This window comes from Hyalella azteca, unplaced genomic scaffold (genome assembly GCF_000764305.2).
Source record: "Hyalella azteca isolate HAZT.00-mixed unplaced genomic scaffold, Hazt_2.0.2 contig10302, whole genome shotgun sequence".
NCBI classification, from domain to species: Eukaryota; Metazoa; Arthropoda; class Malacostraca; order Amphipoda; family Hyalellidae; genus Hyalella; species Hyalella azteca.
Window position 1 is genome coordinate 7569 of NW_025940347.1, and position 12383 is coordinate 19951.

The 12383-nt window shown below is 40.2% G+C and overlaps 1 protein-coding gene across 1 annotated transcript in view; it reads right to left on the reverse strand.

Moving 5' to 3' along the window:
* Positions 1 to 5398: 5398 nt before the first annotated feature.
* The window catches only part of LOC108670227 (5'-3' exoribonuclease 1), a 35389-nt gene continuing 28404 nt past the window's right edge, over positions 5399 to 12383 (reverse strand). The window contains exons 12-14 of the mRNA XM_047882366.1: positions 8635 to 8807; positions 5870 to 6033; positions 5399 to 5507 (exon numbers count right to left, since the gene is read on the reverse strand). Of these exons, the coding sequence (XP_047738322.1) occupies positions 5399 to 5507; positions 5870 to 6033; positions 8635 to 8807 (446 nt within the window). The remainder of the gene's footprint in view (positions 5508 to 5869; positions 6034 to 8634; positions 8808 to 12383) is intronic.

Genomic DNA, 12383 nt, shown 5'->3' on the forward strand with positions numbered 1-12383 from the left:
CAGCTTTAGGATGAGTATAAAACCGAAGAAGCCAAATTTACGACTCTTAGGGTAGACCCCCCCCCTTTGCACTAAATTTATGGGGAAGGTGAAACTAAGAGTCGAAACAGTGCACCAGTTTATTGAAAAGATTGAGTTCTTTGGCAAGTTCCAAGGTCCCTGACTCAGACTCTGCTCCAGGCACCCTCCACCTTTAGCGCAACTTCACGTCTGTAGAAATAAAACATAAAGAGTTCTGATCAATTGAGAATCTTACAGAATAAATTTAGATTAGAATTCCAAATTGTAAATGTTAATTGACCAGACAATGAAGCATTTAATTTAATGGATCGTGCTCAGAAGATCGGAAAGTATTCCATACTGAACGAGAAACAATAGCACTCCCGGAGCCGTGCCGTGTTCTCACCTTAAACTAAAGGCCATCAGTGCGCAGATAAGTTAATCATCACTTTCAAATAGAAATGCAACTCAAATCTTAAGTACATAAAGTTTAACGAGTAAATGTTGCAAAAATTTGCTACAAAATCATTTTCGGTCTAATACAGTAAAGATAAAACAGTTTAGAAACATTCAGCGTTCAGCGAACAAATGACATCAACATGTTAATTTCAAAAGTGTGAAATATTACATTTGAGTACGTAAACACAGTAATTGTGTCAAACCACGTGTCATTCGCTGCGCTTAAATGAAATACAATTCAATACTTGAACTAACAATACAACATATCATAAATATTCAAACATTGTTTAGATTATTGATGAGCAAGTATTACCCTTAATAATGAAGTTTTCAAATTTTAACTTCGGTTCGGCACACTTGAATGACCTCAATAACATGGGATTTAAAAATAACATCTGTCTTGATAATATCTCAGTGTTCCATATCAAGTGCTGGCAAGTCTCATCACGAATGAACGGCATGAGCGTGGAGTAAATTTTTGCTAAAAAAACGATTTTCGAACGGACGTTGCACAAACTCGGCAAAAATTGCATACCGTCATTGAGTTCTGCTTCCAGCTTATCGCAAAAAGATTATCAGTGAATTGCGGTTAAATTCAAGTTAATTATGAAATCATTGATCGGCAATAATTATAAGCCATATGAAATTGTATGAATAAAATCTCGCACGAAATGATCAAGCGTTACTACTTAACATATTTATCACAATCACATATACATGTACAACTCAAAATATTCACCTTCTTCATGTTAAAATGCACATGATTATATTTTTTAAAAAGACACACATAGTACTACACTTACCGCAACAAAACAATAGCAATGTAACTAAATAGATTACATTCTCATGAGAAAATTATGAAACCAATACAAGGTATTGGCATTGTTGAAGGTTGCTATAAATAAGAAAAAGAGAGATGTTTACTACTATCGTCTAATATTTTTATGTTGAGCAATCGAATTGATTACTCTTTCAATTCTACATTACATTATGGCATCAGATATTTATGATTTATCGTTTGTCAGGTTGTTGCCGAGTGGCCTATTTTTTGGCACGTAGTAATTAAGTTCTCACAGGAATAGGTTTACGGTAAAAAAATCATACTGAGAGAGGGTTGCAATGAAACACTGGTACATTTCATAATAAATTGACAAATAAGTTTAATTACATCCTACGCTGACAAAAATTTCTAGTACATGCAAAAAAAAAGAAACTCCAAACACAATTATAATTGAGAGCCTATCAGTTTACATCACTCGAATCGCTCTTTTTACCAGAATTGTTGATCCATTGCAGTTCCGTCGAGTAGACGACAGTTGTAAACGACCGTAATTCACGCGCACGTTTGCTGCTGTATGTTCAGCGACCGTACATCTGAATAGTGGCGTACGTATTCATCGTCGATGGCATTACCCGAAGCTCATTGCCTTAAACGAAGGTTGCTATATTTCTCATCCGTTCAGAGAGAAAAAATAATCTTACTGGCTTCTATTTATCAAGCATCGGCATTTTTCGGGCGATGAACTTTTAAATGTGGCTTCTATTCTATCGGTGCGTATACTCGACAATACTTGCTCACATTCATTGGCCATTTGCTGCCTCGTGCGTTCTCAATACTGTGCACGTTATTATAATCAATGCAATTATTTCAATTATTTATAGTCTTATGACTCTAGTGACTGTTGCAGCGTTCGATTTCGATTTCAACTCCTCAAAATCGTATAAGGCGTAAAATTTAATTTATAATGAAGCTTTTTTACTCATACACTATTATAAAATCATGAAATTTATATTTAGATATCTAGGGCATTTAAATGGGTCTTAGATACTCAAATCTCTCAATCTCGGAATTTCAACAGAATATTTTAGCCCAATTTATCTCGTATTGAATGTTAAAGGTTGCAGGGTGAAGGGCAGCAAGTATTCATAATATGTATCAACAATCGTGATGAAATGACATATTAATCAAGTCTCAAACCAAAATGAAAACGATAGGAAATCATTATGGAAGATAAATCGCTCATTAGACGACAAATGAAAAATAGATTTTACTAGATTGTACGTCATTAACATAGTATCGGTTCTACTTCGGTTACACATTGTAGCGTCGATGAGTATACATATATAGATAGATAGATATAATGGCTGAATATAATACGGGTTCATATAATATCTCAATAAAAATTACCCTATCTGAACCTTAATAAGACGTTATAACAGTACCCATCAATAAAACGTCTGCATGGTTCATCATTAGCCCTGGCATTCATCAATGTGCGCTTTGTCAATGCATTTGTTCGTAAATTAATGCACTTTTTGTAAACGCTCGCATGTTTCAACCGACATGTGCGTCAATGTACATATTTGTCAATGCAGGTACGCGTCGATACACGTATACGTCCATGCATGTCCATAAATGCACGTACCCATCGTTCAAATACGCCATTGCTTTTGGGTTGAATTGACGCCATTGTCGTTTGTGACGCTATTGCCTTTGTTTTGTTGCTGTTTGTGGCGCCGGTTGTCGCTGGTGATGCTATTGCCGTTGTTTTATGGCTGTTTGTGGCGCCGTCTGTCGTTAATTATTTCTCAAGCTCCGGCATTCGTTTGGCAAGGTCTATTTTTCTAATTTCCCTCAACTGCTTCCACTACAGTTCCGGTATTCTACTTCGCTGGATCCGAAGTTTTATCCTTTGGAGTTTCAATAAAATTGTTAGCCTTTACGTTTGTGTAAATTCCTTATACCATCGAGCTCAGCCAGCAATATTGGAATGCATGTTACTGAACTAGACGTTAGAAATGTTTCTATTTTTCTGTTTTCAGCACTTGCAAGCAATATTTTCAGACCTCGGTAAAATTGTTTGCTAGACGAATGGTTTCTTCAACAAAAGAATTGTTCAGCTTCGAGCATATGTCTGCATGCATGAACTTATTGCTCAAGCAGAAGATAGCTTATGAACTATTGCTTACAAGAGGCTAAACTGTGAGCAACTTATTTGATTTGAATATTTCCCGTAACTATCGTATATTCCGTTAATTATTTGATCGTCTCTCCAGGAACTGAGAGTGCAGTTGATAACTTTAATGCTTGAGAAGAACTACTTGTGAAACTCAATACTGCCAATGCAGCAGCCGACCATAGATGCAGAAAGATCCTCATTTGCTATGAAGTGTGAACAACTGAACGCTGCAATCAAGTTACTGCCGGAACTTGATTTTTTTAAATTAACATGTGCTTCTCCATTCTATTGTGTGGTCTTTCTTCCAACAATGGACGCAGAATTTTGAGGCCCTTGCAGAACTGTTCGCTCGATAGAATTTAATGTGACGAAAGTTACATGACAAGATACGGCAAATAATTCAACGATTATTTTCACACAATGTTGTTCATTCGGCAGGATACATGGATGGAACAGGAGAAATTGGCTTGACATGCATTGAATCAGTTATATTGACGTATCGATTGAAATTTTTTATTTGCGATTATTGCCCCCATTTCGAACTACGCCATGTCAAAATAGTTACTAGTTGCAAACGTTACTAGTTGAAAACGTCTATGTATGGAAATTGAGCCTCTGATAGACAGTGCTCTGATCTTAACCCTTTAAGCCCTGGTGTGATGAATTCGTCACACAGAAAATAAAAGCTTCTACCGAGAAAAACCAAGCGAGTAGTACTAGACTAAACATATATAGCGTATACAGAGTCAAATGCCCTCTCCCTTCGCCCCATTATATGGGGGAAGGAAGGGGGCATTTTAACGCACTCTTCATATTCGGTCGTGTCACTCCCAAAAGTATCAGGTGTCAAATATGCGCGCCCCGAACACGCCACACGGTTGTCAGGGAATAGACCGGATTCTAATCAGGTGTTTATTTCCCTCGCTCAACCACAACCTAAAGCGGACATAGAGCCGTTAATTTACGCGCTAGGCGAGTTTGGGGCGCTCTTGTGTCAGTGGCTGATAGGAATAAAAAATTTGATTGGGTAATGTCAGGTAAAACAGCAACCGTCAACGATCAGAGAAAAGCTACTATGAGAGTCATACTCAAGAATTGAAGCACGTTTGTAGTATCGATTTCATCATTGTGAAACTCATGGCGAGATGCCACAACAATTTTGGATTTCTCAAACAAAATAGCCTTCATCTACACATCATTGGCCGATAAATTTTGAACTTTTCCTCAAAAATCCAAGACTTCCTTATTTCTGAGGCAGCAGCACCGATAATTATATAATTTTATGAAGCGGTCCCATAGCTCATCCGTTTACTCCACCGATTCAAAATGCCATCCTAAGCATGTAACCCGTAGTACCAAAAATTCAAAATATAATATATGATTGAATTGAAGGTTAAAACGTTTCCGTCATCACTGAATTGCCAACTAAATAATAATTACGTTACTTTTGTTTGAAAATCTACCTCTACCCTGCAATATGCAATCCATATGACCCACTGATAGAATGAAACGACCATTACAAATAGTGTTTAAATATACAAATAGTGTTTGCAAATTACCCACTGATAATGGCGATCAATCATGTTGATGGCGGCAAATCATGTTGAAACAATATCGATTACGGGCTTATTGTGTTGAACGTTATTTAAACGCATCAGTTTGTCTGGAGAGGAACAGCTCAAATAGAGATCGCGGAAATTTCACTCTATTAGATCCATTTCATTCGATCTATATTTCGGAACATCCCAAGCCTTGCCCATCTCACCGCATGCCAGCGATGGGCTTGCAGTGCACTAGGAGGCTGGAGCGGCCAGCATCGATGCCCCACTTGTAGAGAAGGTTAGAGCGAAGGGCATTAGCAGCTCTGAGGAATTCTCTTTGTTCTCGCGAAGTTCCGTAGAGCGGATTGTCGTTAAACACTTCGATTTTAATCATGGATGAGGCGCCGGGCAACAGGGAGACTCTGAACCTGCCGCAGCTCAAGACACGGCCTCGGGCGCCAGCAACTCGGAACCCAACGATCGCCTTACGCTGCGTGCGCCTTCAGACTTCATCAGGAAGTCCAAGAGTGAGTCGCATTCATCCTCTCTGCAATGCATTTACATTCAGTCTCTCCGAAAAGCATTTGCAGTCAGCCTCTCTGGAAAGCATTTGCAGTCAGCCTCTCAGAAAAGCATTTCAATTCAGCCTCTCTGCAAAGCACTTGCATACAGCCTCTCTGAAACCTATTCATATTCTGCATATCTGACAGCCATTTTCATTCAGCCTCTCTGAATACCATACACGGCATACGCATTAGACATACTTGAAAACACTTCACATTCGGCCTCTTTGACCGTTTTTTTGCTTCCAAACTCGATAAAAACTTAACATTGGATACCAGTCATCAGAGATGCATAGCATTAACAAATGGTAATGTATCAGTGAACAAAAGGCTAATGTGGGCTAACCCGTTGGGTCCCGGGAAGAGCTCCTCCTCAGTAACGTCGCCGCGGGTTCTACAAACTGCCTCGACGAAGCGGGGGAACTTCGCGTTGTAAGCCTCGAGCAGAGCCACCGTCTCTTCCGTGAACAGCCACAAGCCGTCGCTGTGGCGGTGACTGTAGCCGAGTACCTGTGAACACAATACCTAGTACTTTTCGATACAATACCTTGTACCTTCGAAGGCAAGACCTTGTACCTTCGAAGGCAAGACCTTGTAACTTCGAAGAAAAGACATTGTAACTTTGAAGACAAGACCTTGTACCTTCTGACACTATGCTTTGTACTTTCTGGCACAATACTTTGTACCTTCTGACACAATACCTTCCACCTTCCTTAGAAGTTTTTAGTAAAGCACAATGTAAATCATACGCATATCCGATTCTCACGGTAGTCTTAGAATGGGATAGAAGTGTCGGCACTGAAGAAATAGGACAATGGCCCGTTGCCGATTCCTGTACTTTTCGTGACTTGATTCACAAGGGATCCGGCCTTTGGATCCCGATCTTTCCCTAACTGACTATTGATTGAGATAGCTGTTGGACTTATTGCCTGGTCCGTATATGTTGCTAGGCGTTTTTAGACTGAAAATATGCTCCTACATTGCTTCGTCTAGTCTGTTCTTGAAAGCGTTCATACTCGGGGCGTCAGCGATGCTATCAGGGAGGTTGTTCCACATGTCGGTGATTCGAAGAGAGAAGAAATGTTGTCGCATGGATGTGTTACAACGCAGTTTTTTTTAGTTTATAACCGTGGCCCCTGGTGTTGGTTCCTGTTTCAAATTCTAGTAATCCTTCTGGGACCTTGTAAAAGCCATGAGTATACTTGTGTGCTTCAAAGAGTTCCCAACGCAGACGTCGATAACTGAGGCTTGGAAGCTTCATAATCTTCAATCTTTCCTCATATGACTTGCCTTACAAGCCTGGAATTATTCTTGTTGCACGTCTTTGAACACTCTCTATTAAATTTTGGTCCTTCTCAAGTTTCGGTGACCACACGACGTTTCCAAACTCTAGATTCAGTCGCACGACAGCAATAAACAACTTCTTCGTCGCTTCTGCATCTAGGAACTCGAAAGAGCGTCTGATCAGTCCAAGTCGTTTTTTGGCTTCATTAACTTGACCATCAATATGCTTAGAAAATTTCAAATCGTTGTCGATATTAACTCCTAAATCTTTTTCCATTGTCTATTTCGACATCATCACTCTGTCGCTGCAACCGTGTCTTCTCGTACTGTAATCTTGCTGTTCATTATTCTTGCCAAGATGGATTACTTTACATTTGCTCGCATTTAAACGCAGCTTCCACTTATCAGCCCAGTCAACCAGCCTGCCATGATCACCTTGCAACTGTACTTTTTGCGACTTATTCTTCACTGCATTATAAATTTTTTTGTCGTCAGCATACATCGAACACACGCTAGACACAGCTTCTGGCAGATCGTTTATTAACGCAACGAATGAAACAGGCCCGAGAACGCTTCTTTGTGGCACGCCGCTGCGCACTGAAGCCCAGTCTGATTCGGGCCCATTAATCTAGGACACGTTGTCGTCTCCCTACTAGAAAATCTCTGATCCGTTTTAGTACATTACTCTCAATTTCCATAGACTTCAATTTACGCAACATCCGCTCATGTGGGACACTGTCAAATGCCTTGGCAAAATCGAGGTACACTGCATCTACTGGCTCCCTTTCGTCCAGCAAGCGGGCCCATTCGTTCAAAGTAGACAAGAGGTTAGTGGTGCAGGATCTCCCGGCAATAAAGCCATGTTGACAGTCTGATAGGAGATTATTAGCAGTCAAATGATCTACCAATCGATCCCTCTCAACAGATTCCATTACCTTGCAAACGACGCTTGTCAAACTGACAGGGCGATAGTTGCCCGGGCAGCTTTTGTCACCTTTTTTGAACAATGATGTAACTTGAGCTTCTTTCCAGTCAGCCGGAAAGATCCCTTCGTTCGAAGTTTTCGAAAAAATGACGTCAAAGGGCCGGCTAGGACAGTTGCTAACTCTTTGAGTAGTCTGGGGTGGAAGCCGTCCGGTCCGCATGACTTGTTTGGATTTACAGCGATAAGGCGCTTGAGAACCTCTTCTTTTTGTATTTCAAAACTTGTTAATTTAGAGCCGACTGAGTGCTCCTCAATAGCTGGAATACTGTTCAAGACCTCTTCAGTGAATACGCTACTGAAAAACTGATTAAGAACGTTAGCCTTGCCCTCATCAGAGGTTATCTTTCGCTGATCTACTTTCAAATCAGAAATACCATCCTTTAACTTGCTCTTCGAGCTAGGGTACAAAAGAAGGCTTTCGGGATCTTTTTTGCATTTATAGCAATATTTTTTTCGAAAGCTTTTACTGCGGTGCGACAGCTTTTTTTAGCTTGATTTCGAGCTCTTGCGTATGTGTTATAGTCAGCATCGCTACGAGTCTGTAAATAACGCTGGTAGGCTTCCTTCTTTGTTTTCAGCTTAGCTATAACTCTAATGTTCATCCACTGGATATTTTTGGCTCCACCAAGCTCAATTCTAGGTACACACGCGTCAACTGCAGACATAACCGCGTCAATGAGAAATGACCATGACTCATCCACATTCATGTCCTTGATAAGTCTTGCGAAAAACTCTAATCAATGACAGTTTTATCACAATTCAAGATGGTTAAAAACATTCCATCTCTCTTCACGGAAGGATATAGACTTATCATTAATTATTGACACCAAAATTCAGCTCACCTCCTGCATCTGTTTGAAGAACAAGAGGTCAAGTCCAATGTTGATCTTAGGCTTAGGTAAGGTGGGGGTCAATGGAGGCTCGTCAGGGTCTGATCTAAGCACCATCAGCACCGTGCCTGCGAGGCGCATCACCGTCTCCTGCGACATACCCAGGCGTTCGCCCACCTCGAATGCTGCTAACAGAACTTACGTATAAATATATAAACGCTTATCCTTATGTCACTCAATGATACAATATAGTTAAATTCATATATATAATTGATTATTCAGATCTGGTGCTTGATGCGACATACCCAGGCGTTCGCCCACCTTGAATGCTGCTAACAGAACTTGCCCATAAAATAAATAAACGTTTACCATTATGCTAATTATTTATACCGTTATTCAATTTAAAATTCACATATTGAGCTCTAAGATTTGGGAGAATAAGGTGTAGCGGTTGGCATGTAACTGTCAGATGTGCAAAAAATTAAATAACCAATTCATCATGAATAATAATAATAATATAAGATAAGTGTATATAATCTATTGTAAATGCTAGTGTGTTAATAAAATAATTGAGTAAATTCTACGACGGATAATGTTCGCGTAAATTTTTTTCTCGTCACAAATCATTTTGGAAAGATGCAGTCTGATACCTGTAAAATAAAATAACATATAAATAAAAGCATCACCTCACGGTTGAGAAGCACGTTACTCACCTTGCATGTATCTGTGTTAAATATAAATAAAGTCATAACCTCATGGTTGAGAAGCACGTTACTCACCGTGCAAGTATCTGTGTTCAATATAAATAAAGTCATAACCTCATGGTTGAGAAGCACGTTACTCACCGTGCATGTATCTGTGTTCAATATAAATAAAGTCATAACCTCATGGTTGAGAAGCACGTTACCTGTCTCTTATACACATCTAGATGTGTATAAGAGACAGACCTAGTACTTTTCCGAACCCTGCCTTAGACGTTCTTTATTGGTGGCATAAATCTATGACTTTTAATAGAAAATTTTAGCTTCTTCAATAAAGGTTTTGAATGTCCTTCTTTGTCACTTTTTTTGCTNGTAATGACCGTCAGTAACTGATGGCAGGTAATGACCGTCAGTAACTGATGGCAGGTAATGACCGTCAGTAACTGATGGCAGGTAATGACAGTCAGTAACTGATGGCAGGTAATGACAGTCAGTAACTGATGGCAGGTAATGACCGTCAGTAACTGATGGCAGGTAATGACCGTCAACAACTGGTGACAGGTAATAATCATCAACAACCGATGGCAGGTAATAAAGCAACCATCCGTAACTACCCGATCGAAATCCAGATTCCGATCAGGGGCGCCGGAGGCTTGCCATAGCCGCCTAAGGGCCCGTTCACACTAGTGGCAACGGCATGCGCTTTGAGTCGTGCTGCAGTGCCTCACCGCGCACAACCGTTCACACTACGTTTGTAAGCGATAGCTCGAGACCACGCGCTTTGAACAGTAGTTGCCACCTAGACCTAAATAAAAAGTTACAATATTCGTACCAATATTATATCATTCTTTCAAATCGTTAAACGGTAATGCATAAGTTGACAGGAGTAGCTAAAATCACAGAAACTAAACGCGTCATGTAAAAGTAACTTACATCATTTGAAATCTGAATGTCTTCATCGAGAGTAAACGTTGATTGACGAAGATCATCGCTGTCATTGATGAACATCAATGATTCATAGCACAATAGTTTCGGTTTGTACACTTGCTCAGTACCTGCGCCAGATTTGGTTGATTCTCGTTTCAGCTTAATTTCACGATGGAATTGTGAACGCAACATATGGATTTTCTTTCGAACTTCAGCAATGGTGACTTCAACACACAAATTTCTTAAAGCTCCAACTATTTTTACCATAGCTTGTTCCTTTGCATTTCAATTTTTGTACTCCTTTGACCGAACACTTTATAGGCATTCATTTTCTCTATAAAGATCAATTAGGCTCTCTACTAGAGAGCGACTCCGAACGAGTGGTGTTAAGGCCCGTTTACACTAGTGGCAACGACATGCGCTTTGAGTCGTTTGCTGCAGTGCCTCACCGCGCACAACCGTTCACACTACTTTTGTACTCGGTAGTTTGAGACCGCGCGCTTTGAACACTAGTTGCCACCTAGACGTCAATGAGGATGGGTGTGACCGAATTTGAGCTGTGGGCCATTGTTCTCAGGTGTGCTGCGGTCCGTCATTCTTCGCACTATGCCAGTTGTAAACGAGAATTTAGCAAAGGCATCATAATTAGAGAACTAGCACATTCAAAAAGATACAGTTTATAAAAATATAGTCTATTCTTAAATAAAAAGTTCCAATATTCGTAACGATATTATATCATCCTTTGAAATCGCTAAACGGTAATGCATAAATTGTCAGGAGTTGCTAAAATCACATAAACTAAACACGTCATGTAAAAATAACTTACATCATTTGCATTTCGATTTTTGTACTCCTTTGACCGAAACTGGGCATTAAAAACCTCAGGTCAGTTGAGATCTTAAATTAATTTGTTCTTTGTTGCTGAAATTGCTGATAATTAATTTTACTGTCAGATCCTGCATGAACCTGACCGAGATTATGTTTATTCCCTCCTAGTATCTACGTTCAAGTTTCGGGTCCGGTGCTGTCGCTGAGCCATTCCTGTGTGCCACGTTATTTCTTATACGTAACGTCTGCGTTGTCTGGCGTCACGGCTACGTTGCAGCGCCTGGGAGACCACATCTGAAGCCCTATAAACTTAGCCACGCTCGGAACAAGCCAACCTTATTTTATTTTCATTGCCATGGCTTACTGAATTTTACTGCATCGTTCCTGTTACCAGGAGGGTAAATAAATAAATGAATGAAAACCTTATGACGCATCGTGGCTATTACTGAAAGCGCCGTTGCTGCTTCCAGCCAATTTTAATTGTTCTGAATTCATTAAATAAAGCTTTGAATCTAAACTCGACTGTGTAAATCCTTACAGTAAAACGGCACCACGGATGAATAATGCGAAGATGCTCCATAATTAATATGGAAGCGATCCTCATGTGGCGCGGATGACGAGCCATACAGCAATGAAACTTCGCATAACCAAGTTGCTTCAAGAGAAATGTTTTGACTACAATACGTTTTAATAATCCTAAATTCAGGGCAAGAATTTATCTTGGAATAATTCATGAAATTTCGTCCAACAAAATTATAAATATAAATCATAGTTCGTACAACTAGAGAATTTCTAAGACATATTTATTTGATGGTAGCGACCTATTACGGTGCCGCGTGCCCCTAGAGGGACAACGTGACCGTCCCTGACGTGGACGACGCGGTCCCAAATTTTGGTCTCCACGGGACCTTTTACGGGGACGCTGCCTTGCAGAGGGTTCGGCTGGGGAGATGAAACAGAGGAGGGAAAATAATAAATGAAATTTGGAGGAAAGATAATCCTCAAGTCTCATTCAATATTACAAATCCAATCATCAACATCGTTCTTTATTTCATTTAAACCGAGTCTTCGCACAATATTCGCGAATTCCTTATAGTAAAACTCGTTTATAAATTACCTTGAACAGCATTTGGGCTTTAACCCGCATCTCAACAGGTTGTGAATGCTGCAGTTTGTTGAAGTTGTCAATCTCGTGCAGGAGTTCGCCACGGCCTCGGGCGCCAGCAACTCGGAACCCAACGATCGCCTTACGCTGCGTGCGCCTTCAGACTTCATCAGGAAGTCCAAGAGTGAGTCGCATTCATC